This window comes from Mesoplodon densirostris, chromosome X, assembly GCF_025265405.1.
Source record: "Mesoplodon densirostris isolate mMesDen1 chromosome X, mMesDen1 primary haplotype, whole genome shotgun sequence".
Lineage (NCBI taxonomy): Eukaryota > Metazoa > Chordata > Mammalia > Artiodactyla > Ziphiidae > Mesoplodon > Mesoplodon densirostris.
The window spans coordinates 109496338-109523854 of record NC_082681.1 but is presented as its reverse complement, the minus strand read 5'-3'; the positions used below and the strand labels follow the sequence as shown (position 1 = coordinate 109523854).

Here is a 27517-nt window from a genome sequence, read left to right as displayed (position 1 = left end):
AAAACCATATATTTATAAAAATACTGTTTATATTTCTTCTGTGGCATTTATAAATTTTACCTAATATTATTATAATAATTTTACTTCTATTTAATAACAAACACCTTAATTGAGGAGAGTATATTATTGCTTTCTTGGAATACCATATAATTCCTAGCCTGAAACCTTGTGCACTATAAGTACATAATCAACATTTGATATATAAATGTGTGAATGAAAATTGCAATATTTTAGCTTGTATTTGTCCTTCACATAATGTAAATATTAATGCAAATTGTTAAGTAAAAACATTAGGTCAAGTTTAAAATATAATTCGGCTTTAGGGAAATGAGTAAAATAATCATTAAATCCAGTTTGATTTATTTGTGCATATTAGGTCCTTATAAAATGTTTGCAGATTTACACATTTCTAAAACAAAGTCATCAGTCTCATCAGTTCTATTTCTTTTAAAAGAGGGCCAATCTATATTTAATTTCCTTCTACAAGCTTGAAGGTGAAAATTTAATTAGTAAGCACTGAAGGGGAGAAGAATTTGTCACCCCAAAATATGCCTCTTCTGTATAAGGATTATTTTAGGCTGATTATTTTTAAGAAACAGCGGACATGGGAAAAGCTCTGAAAACTGATTAGAAGTTACCCTTTTGTAAGATACATTTACATTTATAAAGGAAATCTCCATTTGTAAGGGTGTCTCCTTCTTTGTACCAGGAAGAGAAGAATGACTCTAAATCTCTAGAAACTCTCAGCAATGGAGAAGACAGGGATTTAAATATGCATCACAACCTTACTCTTGTTCACTGTGCTCTTCCTGGTCACCTCCCATAATTGGTCTCCCTCCCACTACCAATATCTTCTTTTGTCTCTAACTGAAGGTAGTATTTAAGGCAGTGGCTTGGGCCATTTCAGGGAGTTACTCAGTTTTCCTGGGTATCCTATATAGTAGGCAATTTTTTATCTGAACTAGACAACTGTATATGCCAGTGACTTTAGAGCATGGAATTTTGAACTAGGAATCTGGCTCCTATATTCATGATAAAGACCTAATATATAACCTCTAGCTCAAAATATATATTTACAGTTAACCTGTTTTGAATGGCATGCAACTTGCTGGTGTATATATTTAGAACCAGGACACAAAAATAATGAAATGATACCATTTAATCAAAACATCAACAAAATATGATTAGTACTGTTAAAATAGAGCATCTCCCAAGTGCCTATCCCAGATTTTGGTACTAACTGATACAAACTATCATGGTCAGTCTGGTTGTTCTAAGTCTTAAAATATGTACAACTCATTACCTACCTAATGAAGTGTAAAGCCAGGGAATGTAATGTTTTTAATGGCCATAGCACTTCTTGCTGGCTGCCCTGAGTTGATATTTATTCTACTTCCCCTAGGGACAACAGGGTACTTAGTCATACACCGTTTTCTTTATATAACACAAATTCACATTCTTATTTTGTCTTAAGTTATAACATGACTTCCTGATTTGAGTTCTCTGAACCCTTTCAACAGACATCAGGATAAAAGGAAAAAGAAATTTTCATTAAAAAAAACAAAAGATAAAGAGAATCTGAATCCAAATTTCTACTTTCAAGATTAGAGGGGGGTACTCAGGCTTCTAAAGATTAAGAACTCTTTATTTACATGTCATTTTCATTTTGCTCAGCTCAGTCAAGCCACCAGAAGTGAACTGAAGAATATTTCACATGGCCTAGTACATTTTCTGCAAGGATGAATTATGTGAACTAGAATCAGACCAGAGTGCTTTTAAAATCTGTTCTGTTTATAAGAGATTGTATTAAAAAGACTCTCCATTTCTTAAAATTGAAAAAATCACTCACCATTCCCAAGTCTGGGTGTGTTTGCCATGGGTTTTGCTTGGGTTTTGTTTGCTTTTTAAGCAGGGCATTTTATTAATCTCTTCAGGCTAATTCTATCTAATGGTGATTCATGGTCAAGGAGATGATGATATCTGCTTGCAGCCTTACACTATTTGCCAGCTACCCTGTGAGATAGTTCATTCAATCAGTAAGTATTTATGGTGTGCTTGTCATTTTCAGAATAAAATGTTAGAATTATAGGAATTCAAATATAAAGGAGTCACACTTTGAAGCTTACAGTTCAGTCAGGGAGATAAAACATGTACTAGGGACAGAATGTCCTCAGAGAGACACAACAGTGCTTGGAATTCCTAACCTCTGGCATTTAGTAACTTACAAATGTGGCAACATGAGAAAGAGACCTGCTCCCTCAGACACTCCCATCTCTGAACTATCAGAGAAAGAGGGGAATAGAGTTTCCTGCTAGAAAGGTTTTGGGTTTTTTTGTTTAAACATACATTGGCTTCTTATCTAAGAAGTTTTAAAGGTGACTTTGCTTAAGGCTTAAGAATGAATTCCTCTAAGGATCTTTAAGTCTCATGATTCAATAAATTCCCAATATATTTTAACTTAATTGAGATAAACTATCACAAGTTAACAAGTAATTGATGTAAATATACATCAGTAGTACATTTAAGATTTACATATAAATCTATATATTCATGAATATATAAGAATATAATTATGTATATGAATGTGTACCTGTATATATACATTTATTTAGTTTACATATATATTTATTTATAAAGTTTCAATAATCGAATCTCAAATGTTATTTCCCTTCAGCATAGGTTTGGAGAAAGAACACCCATCTAATCCCTTTTTAGAATCAGAAGACTTGGGTTAAATCCTGGCTCTACCATCTGTTATCTGTGTGACCTTGAACAAGTTATTAATAGCTATCATCCTTGCTTCCCTCATTCATTTAATGAAGACAATACAGTCGGCTCTCCATATCTGTGGACGGAAAACCCACAGAAACAGAAGGGCTGCTATATTCATCGTCCTTCACCATTTTATATAAGGGACTTGAGCATCTGCAGATTTGTGTATCCACAGGGCCTCCAAACGAATCCCCCACAGATACTGAGGAACAACTGTATCAACTTTAGGTGATACTGTGGAAATCAAATCAACTCATATGTATCAGAGTTCTTTGTCCAATTCATGTAAAACATAACAGATATCTAAAATATTGTTATTATTTATAAGATGAGATGTCTTAGAATCTGAATAAAATTTGACTTTGCCAATAAATAAGAAAACATTTTAACAGCTCTAACCTATCTCAAATGTTTCATATATTCTGGAGTTCTCTGGGATGTTTCTTCAGTTACCAAAACACCTAGCTACCAAGAAGGAAACCTGGACATTTTGGGTGCTCTGCCAGATGCTAAGAAAAAAATTACTCCCATTTAATTTATCGCTATGTGCCACAAAGTATGTTTGGCATGATGCCCAGCAATGAGAGACACATAACTTGATGTTCTAAAACTCTGAGCAACTTACAAGTACTAGTAATAATCAAGAGAATTCTCCCATTTTATAGTCCAAGAGGACTGTGCCTTCCCCCTTTAGTGGTCCCTACAATGGATAAGACTATGCCAAATGCTTAAGGAGGAGCCGGTAAAATGCCAACTCGAACCTATATATTCAAAAGGCTAACTCAAACCTATACATTCCTATTGTTTCAGAAGGCCAACTCGAACCTATATATTCCTATGTTGTTCATATTACCTTATCTTTCAGCATAATTACACTTGATGTTCACATTTTCAGGATGACTGGATTTTATCAACTCATGGCACAGTTTTCGGTTTAATTATAGAGAGAGGTGCTTTCCCCTCATTCTTATTCTGTGCATTTGAGACTCAATTTTATCTTTCCAAACATTCTGTTGTTTAGCACACATTTTTCTGATAACAAATGAAATTATGCTGGTATATGACTCTTTGCCTTTCCTTCCCTCCACCTATTCTATTTTTTCGGAAAGCCAGCTGTGGCTCAAGGCAGTAGTTCTATGGCTCCTGTATTAAACAGAAAAGTCTGATTCCAATGGCCAGGTTTACTGTTTCAATCACTACCCTAAAGACTTCATAGGAGACTCTCAATGGATTCATTCCTGTGATCCAGAGTTAGACCACTTACAGATGGTAATAAACAAGACTATGCAGTATTAAGACTAGGAACCAAGATGGCGGAGTAGAAGGATGTGCTCTCACTCCTTCTTGTGAGAACAACAGAATCACAACTAGCTACTGGACAATCAGCAACAGGAAGACACTGGAACTCACCAAAAAAGATACCCCACATCCAAAGACAAAGGAGAAGCCACAATGAGATAGTAGGTGGGATGCAATCACAGTAAAATCAAATCCCGTAACTGCTGGGTGGGTGACTCACAAAATAGAGAACACTTATGCCACAGAAGTCCACCCACTGGAGTGAAGGTTCTGAACCCCACGTCAGGCTTCCCAACCTGGGGGTCCAGCAACGGGAGGAGGAATTCCTAGACAATCAAACTTTGAAGCCTAGTGGGACTTGACTTCAGGACTTCGACAGGACAGGGGGAAACAGAGACTCTACTCTTGGAGGGCACACAAAGTAGTGTGCTCATAACAACCCAGAGGAAGGAGTAGTAGACACCAGGGAGACTGAACCAGACCCACCTGCTAGTGTTGGAGGGTCTCCTGCAGAGGTGTGGGTTGGCTGTGGCTCACAAAGGGGACAAGGACACTGGCAGCAGAAGTTCTGGGAAGTACTCCTTGGTGTGAGCCCTCCCATAGTCAGTCACTAGCCCCACCAAAGAGCCCAGGTAGGCTCCAGTGTTGGGTTGCCTCAGGCCAAACAACCAAAAGGGAGGGAACCCAGCCCCACCCATCAGCAGTCAAGCAGATTAAAGTTTTACTGAGCTCTGCCCACCACAGCAACAGTCAGCTCTACCCACCACCAGTCCCTCCCATCAGGAAGCGTACACAAGCCTCTTAGATAGCCTCATCCACCAAAGGGCAGACAGCAGAAGCAAGAAGAACTACAATCCTGCAGCCTGTGGAACAAAAACCACATTCACAGAAAGACAGACAAGATGAAAAGGCAGAGGGCTATATACCAGCTGAAGGAACAAGATTAAACCCCAGAAAAACAACTAAATGAAGTGGAGATGGGTAACATTTCAGAAAAAGAATTCAGAATAATGATAGTGAAGATGATCCAGGACCTCGGAAAAAGAATGGACACAAAGATCGAGAAGATGCAAGAAATGTTTAAGAAAGACCTAAAGAATTAAAGAACAAACAAACAGAGATGAACAATACAATAACTGAAATGAAAACTACACTAGGAGGAATCAATAGCAGAATAACTGAGGCAGAAGAACGGATAAGTGACCTGGAAGACAGAATGGTGGAATTCATGGGTGCAGAACAGAATGAAGAAAAAAGAATGAAAAGAAATGAAGACAGCCTAAGAGACCTCTGGGACAACATTAAATGCAACAACATTCACATTATAGGGGTCCCAGAGGAGAAGAGAGAGTGAAAGGACCTGAGAAAATATTTGAATAGATTATAGTCAAAAACTTCCCTAACATGGGAAAGGAAATAGCCACCCAAGTACAGGAAGCACAGACAGTCCCATGCAGGATAAACCCAAGGAGAAACATGCCGAGACACAAAGGAATCAAACTGGCAAAAATTAAACGCAAAGAAAAACTATTGAAAGCAGCAAGGGAAAAAAGGCAAATAACATACAAGGGAACTCCCGTAAGGTTAACAGCTGATTTCTCAGCAGAAACTCTACAAGCCAGAAGGGAGTGGCATGATATACTTAAAGTGATGAAAGGGAAGAACCTACAACCAAGATTACCCTACCAGGCAAGGATCTCATTCAGATTCGATGGAGAAATCAAAAGCTTTACAGAGAAGCAAAAGCTAAGAGAATTCAGCACCACCAAACCAGCTCTACAACAAATGCTAAAGGAACTTCTCTAAGTGGGAACTACAAGGGAAGAAAAGGACGTACAAAAACAAATGCAAAACAATTAAGAAAATGGTCATAGGAACATACATATCAATAACTACCTTAAACGTGAATGGATTAAATGCTGCAACCAAAAGACATAGGCTTGCTGAATGGATACAAAAACAAGACCCATATATATGCTGTCTACAAGAGACCCACTTCAGACCTAGGGACACATACAGACTGGAAGTGAGGGGATGGAAAAAGATATTCCATGCAAATGGAAGTCAAAAGAAAGCTGGAGGGCTTCCCTGGTGGCACAGTGGTTGAGAGGCCACCTGCCAATGCAGGGTACACAGGTTCGTGCCCCAGTCCAGAAAGATCCCACATGCCATGGAGTGGCAAGGCCCGTGAGCCATAGCCACTGAGCCTGCACGTCCAGAGCCTGTGCTCTGCAGTGGGAGAGGCCACAGCAGTGAGAGGCCTGCATACAGCAAAAAAAAAAAAAAAAAAAAAAAAGCTGGAGTAGCAATTATCATATCAGATAAAATAGACTATAAAATAAAGAATGTTACAAGAGACAAGGAAGGACACTACATAGTGATCAAGGGATCAATCCAAGAAGAAGATATAACAATTATAAATATATATGCACCCAACATAGGAGCACCTAAACACATAAGGCAACTGCTAACAGCTATAAAAGAGGAAATCGACAGTAACACAATAATAGTGGGGGACTTTAACACCTCACTTACACCAATGGACAGATCATCCAAAATGAACATAAATAGGAAACAGAAGCTTTAAATGACACAATAGACCAGAGAGATTTAATTGATATTTATAGGACACTGCATCCAAAAAGAGCAGATTACACTTTCTTCTCAAGTGCACACGGAACATTTGCCAGGATAGGTCACATCTTCGGTCACAAATCAAGCCTCAGTAAATTTAAGAAAACTGAAATCATATCAAGCATCTTTTCTGACCACAATGCTATGAGATTAGAAATGAATTACGGGGAAAAAAAAGTAAAAAATGCAAACACATGGAGGCTGAACAATACGTTACTAAATAACCAAGAGATCACTAAAGAAACCAAAGAGGAAATCAAAAAATACCTACAGACAAATGACAATGAAAACACGACAATCCAAAACCTATGGGATGCAGCAAAAGCAGTTCTAAAAGGGAAGTTTATAGCTATACAAGCTTACCTCAAGGAACAAGAAAAATCTCAAATAAACAGTCTAACCTTACACCTAAAGGAACTAGAGAAAGAAGAACAAACAAAACCCAAAGCTTGCAGAAGGAAAGAAATCATAAAGATCAGAGCAGAAATAAATGAAATAGAAACAAGGAAAACAATAGCAAAGATCAATAAAACTAAAAGCTGGTTCTTTGAGAAGATAAACAAAATTGATAAACCATTAGCCAGACTCATCAAGAAAAAAGACGGAAAAGATTCAAATCAATGGAATTAGAAATGATAAAAGGAGAAGAAACAACAGACACTGAGGAAATACAAAGCATACTAAGAGAATACTACAAGCAACTCTATGCCAATAAATTGGACAACCTGGAAGAAATGGACAAATTCTTAGAAAGGTATCACCTGCCAAGACTGAACCAGGAAGAAACAGAAAATATGAACAGACAAATCACAGGTAACGAAATTGAAACTGTGATTAAAAATCTTCCAACAAACAAAAGTCTAGGACCACATGGCTTCACAGGTGAATTCTATCAAACATTTAGAGAAGAGCTAACACACATTCTTCTCAAACTCTTCCAAAAAATTGCAGAGGAAGGAACACTCCCAAACTCATTCTATGAAGCCACCATCACCCTGATACCAAAACCAGACAAAGTTATTACAAAAAAAGAAAATTACAGACCAATATCACTCATGAATACAGATGCAAAAATCCTCAACAAAATACTAGCAAACAGAATCCAACAACACATTAAAAGGATCATACACCATGATCAAGTGGGATTTATCCCAGGGATGCAAGGATTCTTCAATATATGCAAATCAATCAATGTGATACACCATATTAACAAATTGAAGAATAAAACCATATGATCATGTCAATAGATGCAGAAAATGCTTTTGACAAAATTCAACACCCATTTATGATAAAAACTCTCCAAAAAATGGGCATAGAGGGAACCTACCTCAACGTAATAAAGGCCATATAGGACAAACCCATAGCAAACATCATCCTCCATGGTGAAAAACTGAAAGCATTTCCTCTAAGATCAGGAGCAAGACAAGGATGTCCACTCACCACTATTATTCAACATAGTTTTGGAAGTCCTAACCATGGCAATCAGAGAAGAAAAAGAAATAAAAGGAATACAAATTGGAAAAGAGAAGTAAAGCTGTCAGTGTCTGCAGATGACATGATACTATACAGAGAGAATCCTAATAATGCCACCAGAAAACGACTAGAGCTAATCAATGAACTTGATAAAGTTTCAGGATACAAAATTAATGCACAGAAATCTCTTGCATTCCTATACACTAATGATGAAAAATCTGAAAGAGAAATTAAGGAAACACTCCCATTTACCACTGTGACAAAAAGAATAAAATACATAGGAATCAACCCACCTAGGGATACAAAGGACCTGTATGCAGAAAACTATAAGACACTGATGAAAGAAATTAAAGATGATACAAACAGATGGAGAGATATCCCATGTTCTTGAATTGGAAGAATCAATATTGTAAAAATGACTATACTACCCAAAGGAATCTACAGATTCAATGCAATCCCTATCAAATTACCAATGGCATTTTTTACGGAACTAGAACAAATCATCTTAAAATTTGTATGGAGACACAAAAGACCCTGAATAGCCAAAGCAGTCTTGAGGATTTCTTTGAGGAGCGGGAGGAATCAGACTCCCTGACTTCAGACTATATTACAAAGCTACAGTAATCAAGACAATATGGTACTGGCACAAAAACAGAAACATAGATCAATGGAACAAGATAGAAAGCCCAGAGATAAACCCACGCACCTATGGTCAACTAATCTATGACAAAGGAGGCAAGGATATACAATGGAGAAAAGAAAGTCTCTTCAATAAGTGGTGCTGGGAAAACTGTACAGCTACATGTAAAAGAATGAAATTAGAACACTCCCTATCACCATGCACAAAAATAAACTCAAAATGGATTCAAGATCTAAATGTAAGACCGGACACTATAAAACTCTTAGAGGAAAACATAGGAAGAACACTCTTTGACATAAATCACAGCAAGATATTTTTTGATCCACCTCCTAGAGTAATGGAAATAAAACCAAAAATAAACAAATGGGACCTAATGAAAGTTCAAAGCTTTTGCACAGCAAAGGAAACCATAAAGAAGACGAAAAGACAAACCTCAGAATGGGAGAAAATATTTGCAAACAAATCAACGGACAAAGGATTAATCTCCAAAACATATAAACAGCTCATGCAGCTCAATATCAAAAAAGCAACCCAATCCAAAAATGGGCAGAAGGGCTTCCCTGGTGGTGCAGTGGTTGAGAGTCTGCCTGCTGATGCAGGGGACACGGGTTCGTGCCCTGGTCCGGGAGGATCCCACATGCCGCAGAGCGGCTGGGCCCATGAGCCATGGCCACTGAGCCTGTGCGTCCGGAGCCTGTGCTCCGCAATGGGAAAGGCCACAGCAGTGAGAGGCCCTCATACCACAAAAAAAAAAAAAAAAAAAAAAGCACAAAAACGGGCAGAAGACCTAAATAGACATTTCTCCAAAGAAGACATACAGATGGCCAAGAAGCACATGAAAAGCTGTTCAACATCACTAATTATTAGAGAAATGAAAATCAGAACTACAATGAGGTATCACCTCCCACCAGTCAGAATGGGCATCATCAGAAAATCTACAAACAACAAATCCTGGAGAGGGTGTGGAGAAAAGGCAACCCTCTTGCACTGTTGATGGGAATGTAAATTGATACAGCCACTATGGAGAACAGTATGGAGGTTCCTTAAAAAACTAAAAATAGAATTACCATATGATCCAGCAATCCCACTACTGCGCATATACCCTGAGAAAAGCATAATTCAAAAAGATGCATGCACCCCAATGTTCATTGCAGCACTATTTACAATAGCCAGGTCATGGAAGCAACCTAAATGCCCATCGACAGATGAATGGATAAAGAAGATGTGGTACATATATACAATGGAATATTACTCAGCCCTAAAACGGAACAAAACTGGGTCATTTGTTGAGACGTGGATGGATCTAGAGACTGTCATACAGAGTGAAATAAGTTAGAAAGAGAAAAACAAATATCGTATATTAAGGCATGTATGTGGAACCTAGAAAAATGGTACAGATGAACTGGTTTGCAGGGCAGAAGTTGAGACAGATGTAGAGAATTTATGGACACCAAGGGGGAAAGCCGTGGTGGGGTGGAGATGGTGGTGTGATGAATTGGGCAATTGGTATTGACATGTATACACTGATGTATATAAAATTCATGACTAATAAGAAACTGCTGTGTAAAATAAATAAAATAAAATTTAAAAATTTAAAAAAACTAATACTAAACTTTCTTTGGGTTATTTGTATGGAAATATGTTAATATAAATGTTTCAGACATTACATGAAATTCCTAAAAATCTTATATATTCTGGTATAATGTTATAAGTCATAATTCTAATTATTATTTTAAAATGTATATCTCAGAAATAACTAAATTTCGTTGTCAATTGCATTATTATGAACTTTCATCAAATCTTTAACCATGGTCATTTTAAAGTCTTTTGTCATTTACAGACAGTTCTGGGTATACTCTGATGCTTTTGCAAAAATGTTCCTATAAAAGCGTTTCATCTTCAAGGAATTCATGGAAAAGAGTCTGACAAGCACAGGTTTCTGGTAACTGAATATACTGCTGAACTGAATGAATAAGCATTTTCAGAACTCTAATGGAAAACTGATGAATTCATAAAAGTGCTAACAGAAGATCAAGATGAAAAAAAAAATTAACTACATGGGACTGAGTGAACTGATGAGGATGATTATAATTTTTGTGACTTTCTGTTTGAAAAAAAAAAGACTATGCAGTAGCTGGAAACCATAAAAATAGAATGTCCTGCATAAATATTTTTGCTTTATCTTAATACTGAATAAAATATCATAAAGCATTTCATTCAGAAAATCTTGATGTAGAACCTATTTTTTCCCAAGGCCCTTGACCGGAATTTAAGAGAATCAGCACTCTCAGTGAAGGAAAATTTCTTGAGCAAGTACTAAATATTCTGTGTATAGACAGAAGAACAATTTTCAATCTTCATGTACCCATTTTCTAAATGTAAAAAACTCTTACACTTATAGCAGGGCTCTGTCACTGTTGATACCTAGCAGACTTAATAGAACTGTCAAAGATGAAGATAGCTGAATGTTATGGACTGAATGTTTGTGGCCCCTGAATTTTCACATGCTGAATGAAGCCTTAATGCCCAATGTGATGGTATTTGGAGGTGGGGCCTTTGGGAAGTAATTAAGTTTAGATGAGGTCTTGAGGGTCGGTCCTCATGACAGGATTAGTGTTCTTATTAGAAGATGGAGAGAGCAGAGCTTTCTGCTCTCTGAGAATTGGCCCTATGCAAGCTAGGAAGGGGTTCTCACCAGGAACCGAATCTGCTGGCACTTTGATCTTGGACTTTCCAGCCTCCAGAACTGTGAGAAATAAATGTCTATTATATAATCTACACAGTCTATAGTATTTTGTCACAGCAGCCCAAGATGACCAAGACACTGTTATTTTTGTAGTGATTTGCCATTTGAAAAGGGCTTTCTTTTCCTGATGTCACTCCACTTAATCCTAATAGCAATCTGGTACAGAAGGCATCAGGGCCCAATTTTACAGATGAAAAAACAAAGGGTCAGAGACACTAAATAATTTGCCAAGGGTCCTGTTGTCATTAAACAGCAGAGCCAGGACTTAAACCACATCTTCCCATCTTAGATTCATTGCTTTTAGCACCACATTACTCTTAGAATGGAACTAAGGAAAGACATTCTTACGTGTTTGTCTCACAAACATAAAAGTAATCATCATCCTCATCCCACAACCAACTGCTAGCTGCCTAGGTCTTTCTGGTAGGCCTCCAAAACTCAAGAGCTTTCTTTCCAAAACCCATATTCTCCATGTGGAGCTAGGCTGAGTGGATCTGAGATAATTATCAACATGTCCAGCAGCTACAGAAAAGTCTTGGTGGGTTATAGTATGAATTCTGAGGCTAGGTCACAAACGGCATTATAGCTTCTGCCTTGTACTCATGCTTTTCTTATTCTTGAAGCCAGCCACAAAGTTGCAGGAATACTCAAGCAGTCCCATGGAGAAGATCATGTAGAGAAGAACCAGCTAGACAGCACCACCTCACAAACAACATGAGTGAGCCACCTTGGGAGTAAATCCTCCAGCCCCAGTCAAGCTTTCACATGACTGCAGACCCAGGTGACTACTGTCTGCAACCTCATGAGAAATCCCCAAGACAGAACCACTCAACCAAGTCACTTGTGATTTCCTGACCTAGAGAACCTGTGAGAGATAATAAATGATTGTTGCTGTTTTAAGGCATTAAGTTTTGGGGTTGTTTTGCAGCAGTAGGTAACCACAAACTCCTTTTCTTGGCTAAAGTAGAATGAGCCCAGCTCTGTCCTTTGCATGTAGAAAGTTCACAATCCATTAATCCTCCTTACTTCATGAATGCTTCCCTTAAGGCAGGTACAGCAGAATAAAGACTAGTGGCAAACAATTTGTTACGCTGCTTCAAATGATTAATGAGGGCATTTGTTAAAGAAAGAAATGGTAGATCTCAAATAATCCCTACACTCTTCCAACACCTGAGGGGAGGTGAGGGAATCTTTTAGGAGCAGTCCATAGCACATATCTAACCCTTGGCTTAGCTTCATCTAAAGTGCATGGTACACCAGGGAGTAACAGCCCTCCCTATGCCCGGAGTTACCAAAATATAAGAGAAATTCAGGTCTTTAGTTGCAATGTCCCAATATGCCATAAGATGAAAATGCTAGTCTATGAAAATCTGGAATTCCCCCTGTGAGCATATCTCTTTCTGTTTTGTATTTGTCTTATCAGCTCACTTTGTCTGAGTGTGAGATTCGTTATATTTATTCATCACCATCTTTATTCTATTATACCATAAAGAAAAAAATCATTTTATTTAATTGGTTTATTTATTTAATAGTTATGTTCATCGTATTCAGTTTTTTAAACTGAATAGAGTGAATAGAACATTTGCTAATCCAAATCTTTCCCCTTAGAAACATAACGAAAAAAATAAGCAATTTGGGCTTCCCTGGTGGCGCAGTGGTTAAGAATCTGCCTGCCAATACAGGGGACACAGGTTCAAGCCCTGGTCCGGGAGGATCCCGTGTGCTGCGGAGCAACTAAGCCCATGCGCCACAATTACTGAGCCTGAGCTCTAGAGCCCGTGCTCCACAACAAGAGAAGCCACCAAAATGAGAAGCCCACGCACTGCAACAAAGAGTAGCCCCCGCTCTCTGCAACTAGAGAAAGCCTGCGCACAGCAACGAAGACCCAATGAAGCCAAAAATAAATAAATTTTTTAAAAAAGCAATTAGTAGAAAACACTATTTATGTTCATAATTGTAGCTACATCACTTTAAATAAAATTTATTTATTTTTCCGATTACATGCTCACATGAAAGATTAATAATTATATATAGTCATGGCAGCTAATTTGGATTTTAAATCCTTTTCAAATATATTTTGATATTAATTTCTTATAAAATTAAAAATGAGATACATTAAAATAGAATTATTTCATCATAGATATTTAGTGTTAGTTTAACACAATATAAGAAAAATTCTATAAAGAAGAAACACACCTATTTTTTATAGGTAAAAATATTTAATGCATGAGTTATAATTACTCTAATGGAGCTCTGAAATTTATCAAGATGTTAAAGATCATTTCTATTTTTTTCCCATTTTTTAATATATATTTCCAGGTACCCTATTGAATGGATACTAATGAAAATTAAAGGAATCATGAAATTTATATGTGAAGAAACACATGGCACTATGAACCTCACTGTGATGGTTAATTTTATATGTCAACTTGGCTAGACAACGATACCCAGTTATTTAAGCATCACCCTAGAGGTTTCTGTAAAGGTATTTTTAAGATGTGATTAACATTTAAATCTGTAGATTTTGAGTAAAGCAGATTAGCCTCCATAATGTGGGAGGGCCTCATCCAATAAGTTGAAGTCCTTAAAAGAAAAGACTGAGATCCCCAGAAAAGGAAAAAAATTCTGCCTCCAGACAGCCTTTGGACTCAAGACTGTAGTATCAACTCTTCTCTAAGTATCCATCCTGCTGGTGTGCCCTGAAGACTTCATACTTCCCAGTTCCCACAGTGGCATGAGCCAATTCCTTAAAATCTCTCTCTCTTCTGCTCTTTATGAGTGTGTGTGCATTAAATAAACATAAATGAATATATAAATAAATATATATGCATATATAGTATACATATATATATATATATATATATATATAGAGAGAGAGAGAGAGAGAGAGAGAGAGAGAGAGAGAAAGAGCACATGGTAGTTCTCTGGAGAATGCTAACTAATATACTTACTATTCCTAGCAAATAACAACACTGGAAGAAAAGATTAATAATAATAATAGGGGCTTCCCGGGTGGCGCAGTGGTTAAGAATCCGCCTGCCAATGCGGGGCACATGGGTTTGAGCCCTGGTCCGGGAAGATCCCACATGCCGGGGAGCAACTAAGCCCGTGTGATACAACTGAGCCTGAGCTCTAGAGCCCGAGAGCCACAACTACTAAAGCCCTCGAGCCTAGAGCCCGTGCTCCACAACAAGAGAAGCAACTGCAATGAGAAGCCCACGCAACCCAACGAAGACCCAATGCAGCCATAAATAAATAAGTAAGTAAGTAAGTAAGTAAGTAAATAAATAAATAAATAAATAGACAGAATGGAGTAAAACTCTTATTTTTGTAGTAGGATTGAGGAAGTGATATTTCGTTTAACCCTTGGTATAACACTGAGGTCCACTGCACCAAAACTTACACTATTAGACTGGTTGGATTGCAGAAGATAGAGAAAACAAAATACAGTGCGAAACCTATAAACTCACTCTTCAGTGTGTGTTTGTCTAAATGCACCTATATTGCAAGTTGCCACTGGGAGGGGTGGTGAGAACTCTTCTTATCAATATATTCCTTAAATGTAAGACAAGTTCCAGGCTCTTCCTTAGGCCTGCTTTTTTTTTCACCTGACACCCTCATCTCTATGCAAGCTTAACCACTCTAGGTAACTTCCAAATCTGTGTAGAAGTAACTTCACCCCTGAAATCTCCTCTTGTGTTTTCAACCATTTCTCATTCTGGACATCAGCTATATCTTAGACACATTATTTTATTACCCATAATCAACTCCTTTTCCTGAGTTTGTCTCTGGTTATATTACCATCTTCCAAAGAACTGAATCTCAAAATCTTAAGAGGTAAGCACTCTCTTAGATCTTCAATTCCACACATCCAGTCAATGTCCAAATACTGTTAATGCTAGCTCCACCGCGTATCTTAATTCAGTTCTTTCTTTTCACTCCACTGCCACTGCTCTAGCTCGGGCTCTCATGGCTCCTAACTGCTCTCACTAACTTCATTTACTGCCTTATCCTCCACAACATATGTGCTCACACTCTCACTCACACACACACACACACACACACACACACACACACACACACACACACACTCCTACAAATTCATCCGTCACACCATTGCTAACCTAAGTCTAATTATGTATTCTCCTGTCATCCTTTCCCGAAGTATCCTTCCCTCTCCAACCTCTTTCTGCTTTTCAAAATACTAATCAAATTTATGATTTTTAGACAAAATTTAACCTCCTGGGAGCATTCCAGGACCCCCTCATTCAGATCCAATCTCCCTTTCTCTTGCACGCTCTCTCTGCATTTTGCAATACTTCTCTACAGAAGTACTTACCGTAGACTGCCTTGCCCGGATATACTTGTCCAAATACCCACATTTGATTGTTAGCTCTTTTAATACAGACGCTGAATCATTCCTCCCTGTATCCCCTCCATCACCTCTGATATTAACTTGCGCAGAGTAAGCATTCAAATATTTACTGAACTGAACTCTTGGGTTGCCAGCGGCATCCTGGTGGATGTAAACTTTGAGAGCTGCTTGTAGTTATAACAGGTTGACAGCAGGTGCTAGATGTCAAAAGAAGGGAATTTATATCGTTGACTCCACTTCTTCTAAAATAAGCAACTCTCTACTAGACAATACCTGAGAGGAAGATATTGGCTGGCATTTCATTAGCAATAGAGATTTCATAAAAATGTGGAGAATAACAGTCTTTTTATTTCACCGTGAAGTATTTCTTACATTTGGTTGCAGCAATGAATAATGGGTTGACAAAGCTGCTAAAAAACTGTCAGTTAATTCAGAAATCCTGTGACAGTATTTTTATTCTCATACAGTAGAGCATTCTCCTCTCTACAGCCCTGTACACCAGCTCTTTAAGCAATACGATACAAATTCATTCTCTTAAAATTTATATGATGTCACTAAATTTCTCAAAGAATTTTGGACTAGTTTGAAAAAGTCTTTGCTGAAAAAATAATTTTAAAAGAAACAACTCTCTCCTAACACTTGGTATTTTGTTTTAGAAGTTCCACCCTTGTGTTAGATAATAAAAGGCCATATATTATTTCCCCTTCATATTCTCCCAGCTCCAGTTCCTCTGTACCAGATTCATCTCATCTTGATAGTATCTACCATTTAATGAACATCTAATATGTATGTGCCAGGTCTTCACTTTAGAAACATCATGTAATTTTATCTTTATAATCACCTTACCAGCTTAAGTATTATTATTATCCCCACATGACAGATGATAGAACCATGGCTTAGAGAAGTGAATCTACTTGGTCAAGGTTGAACAGCTAATAGATTACTGAGGTCCACTATCCTGCACATTTTCAACACATGTAAGAGACAATCCTATAATTAGACATGCAAATGCATAGAAGACAACAATATAAATGGGAGCAGTAAAACATATTCATATTATAGTAAACTGAGGTTACTCCTAATATTTTAAGTTGTCAAATAAATATTTCTTTCTATTTTTTGACTAACAAGCCCTTACTATTTGATGTGCCTCAGGCTTTAGAATTATATAGACATCAGTTTAAATCCTAGTCCCTCACATGAAATTTTACCAGGACCCCAGGCATGGTATTTAAGCTCTCTGAGCTTCAGTTTTCTGTCTCTATAATAATGCCCACCTCCTACGGTTACAGTAAATACTGAAAAGGAAAAAGCTTACATCAATTGCGTATCACTCACATGAAGGCTTTTCCAAATATTTGTTTAATTCTATTTATATATCTTATTCCATCTTTTCCAAAGCAACTTTCTCCTTTTGATCTTCTAAAACTCTCACTCCATTTTTTTGGGGGGTGTGTGGTGGGTAGTGGAAAAATCAGATAGTTACTTAAGAGCTTACTAAATGCGTTAAATGCTCTCCCACTAAGCATTCAAACAAGGCAATTAGATTATAATTAAAACAACAAGAGATAACATTCACTGAACTCTTACTATGGCCAGGAGCTAAGTGCTCTTCATGTAATAACTCATTTAATTCTCCCAACCTTGAGGTGGACAGAAGTAATCTTATTTTATAGAGCAAGAAACCGAAATCAGATAGTTTACTGAGATTAGTTGTTTGTTCAGGGTCACAATGGTACGTACGAAGTGGCCAGCCCAGGCAGCTTGCCCTTAAAACCTGTATGTGCTGTTGCCACAGATCTTTAAAATGGTAATGGTGAGGATTAGGGAGGGAGAAGCTACAGAAGCAAGGTTCTCAAATACAAATGTCAGATGAGCCATGTTCATCAATATTATTTAAGGAATAAACAAAACAATAAGAGAGCAGTTCTTTTTTCCCCATATCCTCCTTACTGCTATGAGAGGTATTATGGTACTAAGATTTGCAATCGTAAGGGACATGAACACGAGTTTTGCATAATTCAGAAACCTCCAAGGAAGCAATTTTAAATCCTTCTTATCTGTTTTTGATCTCTTGACCTAGCCCTTTTACAGAAGAAAATGACCAGGAATGGGTGACACATTCAGCAACTGAAGGAAAATGAGCAGTTGTCAAACTGCTTTTGGACTCCCATCCAAAAGAGGGAAGGATTCCCATCAGAAACAGCGAGGAGGATTTTTTACCTGAATACTCTTAGAATGAAATTTATTCTTTCACCTAGATTATTACAACATGATTTCCATCAATGTAGTCACCTGAAAACAACAGATACCATGGAAACAGTTTTATACAGAGAAACATGGTTGGTATTTTGCAGCCCCAGCTACTAGTAGAGAAGAATTGCTTTTTACTGGCCTTTGCTCTTGACAGAATATAATAACTATGTACAGATTTCCCCAACTGTTCAAAGTTATGAACTGGGATTCACCAAGGAGGGAACCACGTTTCAATATAGTACTATATACTTACTGAATATTTTTCTTTATTTAGCTGATTCCTTTTTAAGTATTTCTAGAAGTTCCAGGGCAATAAAAAAGGAATACTGAAATCTTCAAATAAGAAAATACAATTTTAGGAGCAAGTATCTTATTTCTACGCGTTCCCTGAAAACCAAATCTATACTGAGAAAAATTCTATTTTGAACACGATTGAAACTTTACGAGTACTGAATCTCCATCCCATTTTATTGATTTCAAATGGAGAGATAAACTGAAGCATAGCAGGGCTGCAAATGACATTGTTTAGATAAACGTATCTTGTCAGAATTATCCTGGTACCAGCATTAGAGGCTCCAGGCATATTTAGAACTAAGATTCTGGCTTAGGCTCTAAACAAGAAACATGACATGTCTCAACAGACATTTGATTTTAAGAAAATGCTTTTTTGGACCATTTCGGTTGGACTCTTTCCACTATGCTGCAAATATTCATAAAGACATTCATTCCTAAAAGACAAAAGCTTAGAAAAGCAGAACTATTCAAATCACTGGATGTTAGCAGAGATATACAAACCTGCCCTCCATTCACTCAATTTTAATCTACATCATGAAAAAAAGTCAATACAATATTTAAAAAAGATTGCAAGGGATAATGGAAAATTTTAGACAAAGCTGAATGGATACTGTAAAATAAATGAGTGTTATTTTCCTCTTTTTCATTGGTAAAATAACAAATGACTTTCTATATAGTATGTTTGGATTTGTATAAACAGAGCACTTAACCGTGGAGTGGGAATTCAGTCTCGTGAATCACTCACTCTTTTAGGCCTGTGTGTATCAACCTGGTTGCGGAAGCCTCATGGTTCCAGTTTGAGGGAGGAACACTCTACTATATCAGTTGGACAGCTATCTATGCTGGTCATTACAAGGCAATTTTGCTCTTGTATTGCTGGATTTAGAAATGGCATTCTATACATTACACAGAACTATAGAACTTAAGTGCATTCTTCTTGTCCAAATTAGCTGTGGAAGAGACTGACTAGTTTCTTGCCAAATTAATTTCTTCCTGGGCTCAACATTGGACATTATTTCCCAGATTCCCTTGCAGTTAGATGTGGCCATGTGACAAGTTCCAGCCAACAGATTATGAACAAAGTAATGCGTACAACTTCCAGGCCTGGCTCATAATAAATTCCAACGGTCAATACTCGTTCCTCACCTGCCCATTAAATGCATAACACTTTGATGTTCTGGACACAAATGTTGGAAGGGGCTTGGGCTCCTGAATGACTTCATTAAGTGCTGCTTACTTTGGAATACACCAGAATAGAAAGTGAACTTATACTGCGGTAAACTACCAAGATTTGAGAGCTTACCTGTTACAGTGGCTACTGCCACCTAACTAATACATTAGCATATATCCAAATACATTGTTTAATCAACAATAGTTAAAATTTCAAAATCCAGAAGAGTCTATTTTAATTAATATTCACTACAACTGAAAGGGGAAATGTCTCCAGGAAGTCAATCAAAACATCCATAATTGCAGACTGAAACCGTCTTTAGTCCTAGTCCTAGTGATTCAGGTCATTAACAAAAACATGAAAACAAGGTGGGAAGCGGTAAACATTCTGAAAGGAACACACACTTCTAAGCCAGAAAGAGACATGTGCAAATTCTAAGCTCTGTTCTTTGCTTATTTTGTAAGCTTGAACAATTTAACCATTCTCAGAAACTGTTTCCTCATCTATAAAATGAGGATTATGAAATTTAGCTGACAGGATTTTGTAAAGGTTTCACACACACACGCACACACACACGTACAAATACACACACCACACACAACATGTACTGCCTGATACCTGGGAGGTACTCAATAAAATAAGAGCTATTATCACTATTTACCTAATAAATGTAAGTATGACTAATAATATTTGCCAAATATTAACCTTCAATTCTGGTTACTCTTTCCCCTCCCCCAACATACTGGCAGCCAGACGTTCTGCTTCTACTTCCTTAGGGAAGTGTTGACACAACAGAATGTATATTATGAGACACAGACTCTTGGTTTTTAAGTTTCGAAAGCCTAGGCCTGGTATAAGACAAAAGCTTTGGAAGGAAAAAAAGATGATTAAACGAAGGCTTTCCCTCCTCTTGCACTAGAAAAGATTCCTCTAGATGTGGGAGGGAAACGAGCGGGCACTGCAGGGGAAGTAAGAAAATTTAATATTGATATGTATCCCTGGAGGGAAAGGAGGTGGAAGGAAGGGAGGAAACCCAGGGAAACTCAAGAGAATCTGAGAGCAGAGGTGACCTGGACCTTACTTCTGAGGAGAGCCTCTGAGGAAAACAGGATGCAAAGCAGTTTCCCTCACCCTTCCCTCTATCCCTCTTCCTGACCTCATGCACAGTCACTCTGAATCATCCCATATAAAGAAGAGTAGTTGCAATGTCTAGGCAGATGGGCCTTAAACAGCCTCTCAACGTTCCCACCCACCCCAGTATGGCATGAGGAATGGTACAACGATCTCTCATATGACACAATGAGGGCATCCAAGCAGCAGAGAGACGTCTAGATCTGAAAGTGCCACTGCAGAAAGGAAACAAAGATGGTCCAGGAAGCAACTGCCTGCTTGAACCAAAAACCAAGGATACGAGGGAAGAGAATGGCATCTCCACGGATGCCAGCCCAGATAAGTGACAAGTGAGGAGCAGATGTCCTGCCACAGCCATGCTCACCACAGCAGCCCCCTGCCATGCCTCGCAACTACATAAGTCTGGATTGATGAAAATTATATTTTCTCTATTCCACAGAATTACATTCAGTTATTGAAAGATAACATTATGGACTAAAAATCTTAGTTACAATATTTTTTTTTGTAATTTGAGTTTTTTAATTACTGCAAATATTGGAGTTTTTTTTAACATCTCTACTGGAGTATAATTGCTTTACAATGGTGTGTTAGTTTCTGCTTTATAACAAAGTGAATCAGCTATACATATACATATGTTCCCACATCTCTTCCCTCCTGCATCTCCCTCCCTCCCACCCTCCCTATCCCACCCCTCTAGGCGGTCACAAAGCACCCAGCTAATCTCCCTGTGCTATGCAGCTGCTTCCCACTAGCTATCGATTTTACATTTGGTAGTGTATATATGTCCATGCCACTCTCTCACTTTGTCACAGCTTACCCTTCCCCCTACCCATATCCTCAAGTCCATTCTCTAGTAGGTCTGTGTCTTTATTCCCATCTTACCCCTACAATAGTTTTAATATACAACTGTTTAGACTATTTTTATAAACGTGATGGAGGTTTATGAACTTAAGTCATTATAGAAACTTTTCGTACATGTTTCCTTAAGTTTCACGTGCCCGTTAACGAAAAGACTTACTTCGATCAGTAATGATTGTCCTAGCCTCTTGATTGCTGGTCTTGTTTTTCAAATTCTGGGCAGCAGTAATGAGCTCTTCCAACTGGGGGCGCCTCTGTTCCAAATCCTGCAGTGTTGCCTGAAGGAACAGATATAACAATATTGAGGTTCTTCAGCACTGTGCAAGCCTTTTACGGAATAGAAAGAAAAGTGTAATTTTCAAACCAACCAAAGCACTTTTAGAAATAAAAAAATATGTTACTAGATATAAATCTCTAATGTGTAAGGCTTTACAGAGAACAATTTAACAAGAAATGTGTTTCATTTTTAGATACCAAAACTATTTCAAGTGAAAATCTTGATTATGGATTTGCTTTACTATTTAAGAGATTAGACGGAGTCATTTCAGAGTACCTGGGTTTACTTAAACCAACATATGAGTGCCATGAGTAAAAAAAAATGTAATTTTGAATTATGACAATGTATTTAAGAGAAAGACAGCTATTTATACTTGTAATCTCATTCTGTGCAGTGTCAAAATTAAGGTGTATATTTTAGAAACAGAAAAAGCAGAGAAGTGATTTAAGAGATATAACTTACTTAACTTCTTTGTACCTGAAACTCCTCACCTATAAAATGAGGTGATGGGGCCTCCCTGGTGGCGCAGTGGTTAAGAGTCCGCCTGCCGATGCAGGGGATACGGGTTCGTGCCCCGGTCTGGGAGGATCCCATATGCCGCGGAGCGGCTGGGCCCGTGAGCCATGGCCGCTGGGCCTGCGCATCCGGAGCCTGTGCTCCGCAACGGGAGAGGCCACAACAGTGAGAGGCCCACATACCGCAAAAAAGAAAAAAATAAATAAAAATAAAAATAAAATGAGGTGATGTAGATGAGCTAAATTAGTCTTTCCCCAAAATCGATTCCAGTAAGAATCACCTGATTCCTTTGCCTCACTTCAGAGTGAATGAATTAGATGGCAGGAGGAGGGCTGGAAATCTGCATTTTAAACAAATTCTCTGCTTAATTTTTATGATCAGGCAAGTTTGGAAAGCATCAGGCTAGAAGTTAATATTTGTATTCTGTCCTACAACTGACTTTAATACTGCTATAATAAAAGTACCAAAGACAATGAAGCCAACAAATATATATATGTTGGGCTGCACCCGGCAGGCCTACAAGGCCTGTGCTTGTCCAGCTTCAAGACTGAAGAAGGAGCCCGGAGTCAGCAACAGAGACTGGTTTAATGGATGGGGGAGCTGACCTGTCTGAAGGAAGGTCTTGGAGGCAACACCCGAGCGTGCGTAGCAGACAGCAGGCAGGACATGGCGGCAGTCTTCCCTCCCGGTGGCGGGGCGGGAATGGCCAGTTATAGGGGAATTGACATCAGGTGGGCTCATTAGTTACCAGGGAAACCAGTAGAGGGGCACGCCCCTCACCGCCCCTTTGATGAAAACAATCACCAGCTGGGGCCTGGGGCAAGTATGCAGGAAGGTCAGTCATTTGGATGAGATACAGGCGAAACAGGCACTGGTCGGGCAGGGGATGTACAGAGAGCAAGAGAACAGCCATCTTGAGTGGTCTGACCATAGAATATATATTTAATTACAGGTAGCAACGTCCTCCTTCCCTCAAGTGTCCATCTATTGACTCTGTCATCTACTCTCTCTACACTAAGGGTGCAAATCCCAGTGATATTTACAAAGAAGTGTCAGGAAAAGTAAGGTATCTCCCTTGTTCTTGTACTAAAACTGAATACATTTTATTGGTTGTTATTAGTTTAAAACCAGTATGTGACAGATGTTTTACGTGTTTTCTCATTTTTCATCTCCTAATAACCACACTAATAACTAAGCCAGAAGTCTTTATGGTTTTAAATCTTATGCTCTTTCTACTACCACATGAGGCCAATGAAAGTGAAGAGGTAAAATGTGGTAGATGGTAATGTTTATTAAAGTCAGTTATCTACTATGCCCTTTGACTGGTGCTGATTTTCTAAACACTTTTGTATTTAGAAAGGCCAAATTTTTTTTTTTTTTTTTTTGCGGTACGCGGGCCTCTCACTGTTGTGGCCTCTCCCGTTGCGGAGCAGAGGCTCCGGACGCGCAGGCCCAGCGGCCATGGCTCACGGGCCCAGCCGCTCCGCGGCATGTGGGATCTTCCCGGACGGGGGTACGAACCCATGTCCCCTGCATCGGCAGGCGGACTCTCAACCACTGCGCCACCAGGGAAGCCCTAGAAAGGCCAAATTTTGATCATTCTGTAGTGTTTTTTTGTGAAGAGGTAGGGAGATAGGCCTCGTGATTTGAGCTCAGTTGTTTTTAGTAGTGTTAAAATAATGGGAAGAACTTATCCAAACATCACACATCTATTTTGAGCGTTTTCCCCTCTCTATTGAAAAATTGGAGGGGTTAACTTTTAACAAATTTTCCACATTTGTAAGCTGTGATTGCTCAGAAGAAAAATCCAATTTTCAGGTTTCTAACTTTTATGGTTTCTTTACACAAAAGTGTGTTTGAAATATGGAACAAATTGCCAAAGACAGCTATTGACGTAAGTGGCGTAAGTTAGATGGAGAGTACTGAATAAATTCTAAAGTAGGAACCATATAGTAGCAGACAGATTTTACGAAATAAGATGTTTTCCAGGATTAGAATGTTACCCTCTGGTCACCTGTGACACAGCAAGCTCAGAAGGTACTTTGGAATTCCTGACTCTTAAATGTTTAATACATTCAATAATAGATTTTTAAAAAACAGACTTATCCAGAAACCATAAAGTCAAGTCTTCCCCTCTATATACATGTAGCTAGCCAAGTACACAAATTCATTCATTTACTCACTCACCTTTTTCATTTTATACATATCAAGTGTAGGCACTGTTTTAGGTGTTATGGATATAGCAGTGAATGAATACATTAAGTACGTTTTATGCAATTTAAATAAAATTTTGTGTTTTTTGATACTTGGAAATTTTTATATAGCAAAGATTATCTTTATCATCATTTTTTCTTTGATTTAATATTAATCCACCCTCAAACAACCAGGCCATTCTTTGCTTCTAAATTCTGGATACATAACCCAATGATGGCTATACTTTTCCCATTCTTTTAGAATTATAAAGTTCGTTTAAGAAGTATGTTGTAGAAGTAACCTGATCAACTTTAATCTGAACCTTGCCAGGCTCTAAATTAAACCTGACCACAATGAACAGCTTTTACTGATGAAATGAGCAAGCATGTCAATTTAGACTTAAAACCAGCCATTTTCCTCTCTAATGAACAAAATAGGTCTCAGGGTACTGTGAAACCTGTTCTCTAGTTGGGTAATTCTCTAATTCTGCTGACAGACACATGCTTTATCAGCACCTGAGAGGATTATTAATGACATCCTTGGAAGCAGCCTCCTTAAAAATCTAAGGAGATTCACAACTGCAATAAAACTATGCCTTTCTAAAAGATTTCAAACAAAACTGTAACTTTATCCCACTTTTTGGTCAACACATATAAACGTCCATTTCAAAAAAGAAAATGTACAATAATAATAATTATGTGTGTATGTATATATATGAAATTTATGAGATGCTAATATGCTAATTAAATAGTGGTTTCTCAGTAGACCAGAATGGGAATTTTCTTCTTCCATTTTCCTTCCAGAAATAAAGGGAAGGATCTGAATATGGCATTCATTTAATATTTTTTGTTAAGATATTATACAAACAGTGACTGAAATACCTTCTTGCTAAAGAACAGGACACATGCACGCAATGAGAGGAACAATTATTTTTCTTTTCATTTGGTTTTCTTTTGAGTGTACTCTATTTATTTGCTATTACAATTTCTTTAATTTTATAATCCCATAACTTCTCAAATACAATGACCTTCATCTCTATTCCACTGAGCCACCCACAGATGAGAGAACACCTTACATCTAATCATTACTCAAACTACCCACTTCCAAAATATCCATCTACAAAATTCTGTTCTCTGCCCCCAATCTGATGCTCATACCAGATGCTACTCTCTCAGAAACACTGTTTCTACTCTAATCTTCATCCTCATATGACCTCCAGTTGTCTTCTATTGTTCAATTTCTTTATTCTAGGTTTAGTGGTCTATATTTGTCATACTAAACAAGTAGAATGCTAATTTTGCTTATTTTTCTGATATGAGCTCAGATACTTCTAACTTAAGTGAATAAAACTAGAACTATTACATGCTTAACAGTACCTAAGCATGATAATTGAGCACGTCTACAGGGATCTATCATTCTGGAGGAAACAAACACAAGGGAAGAAAGGAATCAGTGCTATTTCTAAGGAGTCATAAGCCAGCTACCGGGCTTTACTAAAAACAGCTTACCCCTTGGAGATGAGAATTCATCATGGATTCCACTAGCTGAGCAAAGATGGAGAAAAAAAAAATCTTCAAATACAAAGTGAATCAAAAGTCATTAATCCTACCAAGTCTCCCCAGGTTGACAGAAATGGTTATAAACAGCAATTCTATGAAAAAGGGAGTTAAACGATGGAGCCATGCGTACTAGAAGTAGGTTATTTTAGGATCTTAGAAAGAATTACACTTCATAATGCTATTTTTTAAAATGAAATATTACCTAAATAATACTCAAATAGAAAACTCTATATGTGTAGTTGAATATTTAGTATTTATATGCCTTAGACCTTAACCAGAAACTTGTTATATTTTTTGTATTTTTCTACAAAAATCAACAATCTTCACATAGTTAACTTTAGAACAAAGGCCCATGATGATTTTCACTTGTTGCCATTTTCAGGAAATAAGCATGAATTCAACTTACATGTAATGTAAAAATGGAGACCTTATAGTCTTTTATTTACAATTTAAAAAATTAACATTAAAGATTGACAAGGTGAGACAGTTTACAGAACTACTTTATGTATGGAAGAAAATAAGCATTTAAGTCAGGTAGGTCCTAAATTGTAGCCTTGCTAGTAACTGAAAGAGATTTTACCCGTGCTGATGCTAATCATCTGTCTAGCTTTCAACTGCCTCCCGGAGGGCCTTAATTCTGGCTTCTATTCTTGCATTCGGCTGCCTCTCCAAATAGATTGGCTAAACTCAAAGTTGTCTTTCTTGTCCTCCACTTCCTCACTTCTCATTTACATTTTAAACTGGCCTGGATATTTTCCTGCTGGGCATAACTTTTCTCCTTCTCTTAATGTTCTACCAGCATCTCGGTTGGCAACTTCTTCACAAGCACCTTCTAACTGTCGTTATCCTTTTGTCCTTCATTCACTCAAGAAATACTTTTTAAAAAAGCATTTTACTTTTATATAATCTAGAAGTTACAGAAAATTTGTAAGAATGGTCAAAGAACTCACACATACCCTTCACCCAGATTCACTAATTGTTAATATTTTGCCACATTTTATCATTTATCATTCTATCATTACATATACACATAATATCTGTGTATATAATATTATATATATTCTCTTCTGAACCATTTGTGAATAATCTGCAGACAGCATGCCCTTTACGCCTAGATACTTCAGTGTTTATTTTTTGAAAACAAATGCACTCTCTTACACAACCTCAGCTCAGTTTCTAGTTCAGGAAATTTAACATGGCTTTAGTACGATAATCTAATCTACATTCTTTATTCATAGTATAAAAATTACTCCTTTAATTGCCTTTCATTTACTGGTCCAGCCTCATGCATTGCATTTAGTTGTCCTATCTCTTTAGTCACCT

The 27517-nt window shown here is 37.7% G+C and overlaps 1 protein-coding gene across 3 annotated transcripts in view; it reads right to left on the bottom strand.

Moving 5' to 3' along the window:
• The window catches only part of DMD (dystrophin), a 1698782-nt gene that overhangs the window by 602139 nt on the left and 1069126 nt on the right, over positions 1–27517 (bottom strand). For all 3 annotated transcript variants that reach the window (XM_060087208.1, XM_060087209.1, XM_060087210.1), the window contains one exon: positions 21810–21927. In XM_060087208.1, the coding sequence (XP_059943191.1) occupies positions 21810–21927 (118 nt within the window). The remainder of the gene's footprint in view (positions 1–21809; positions 21928–27517) is intronic.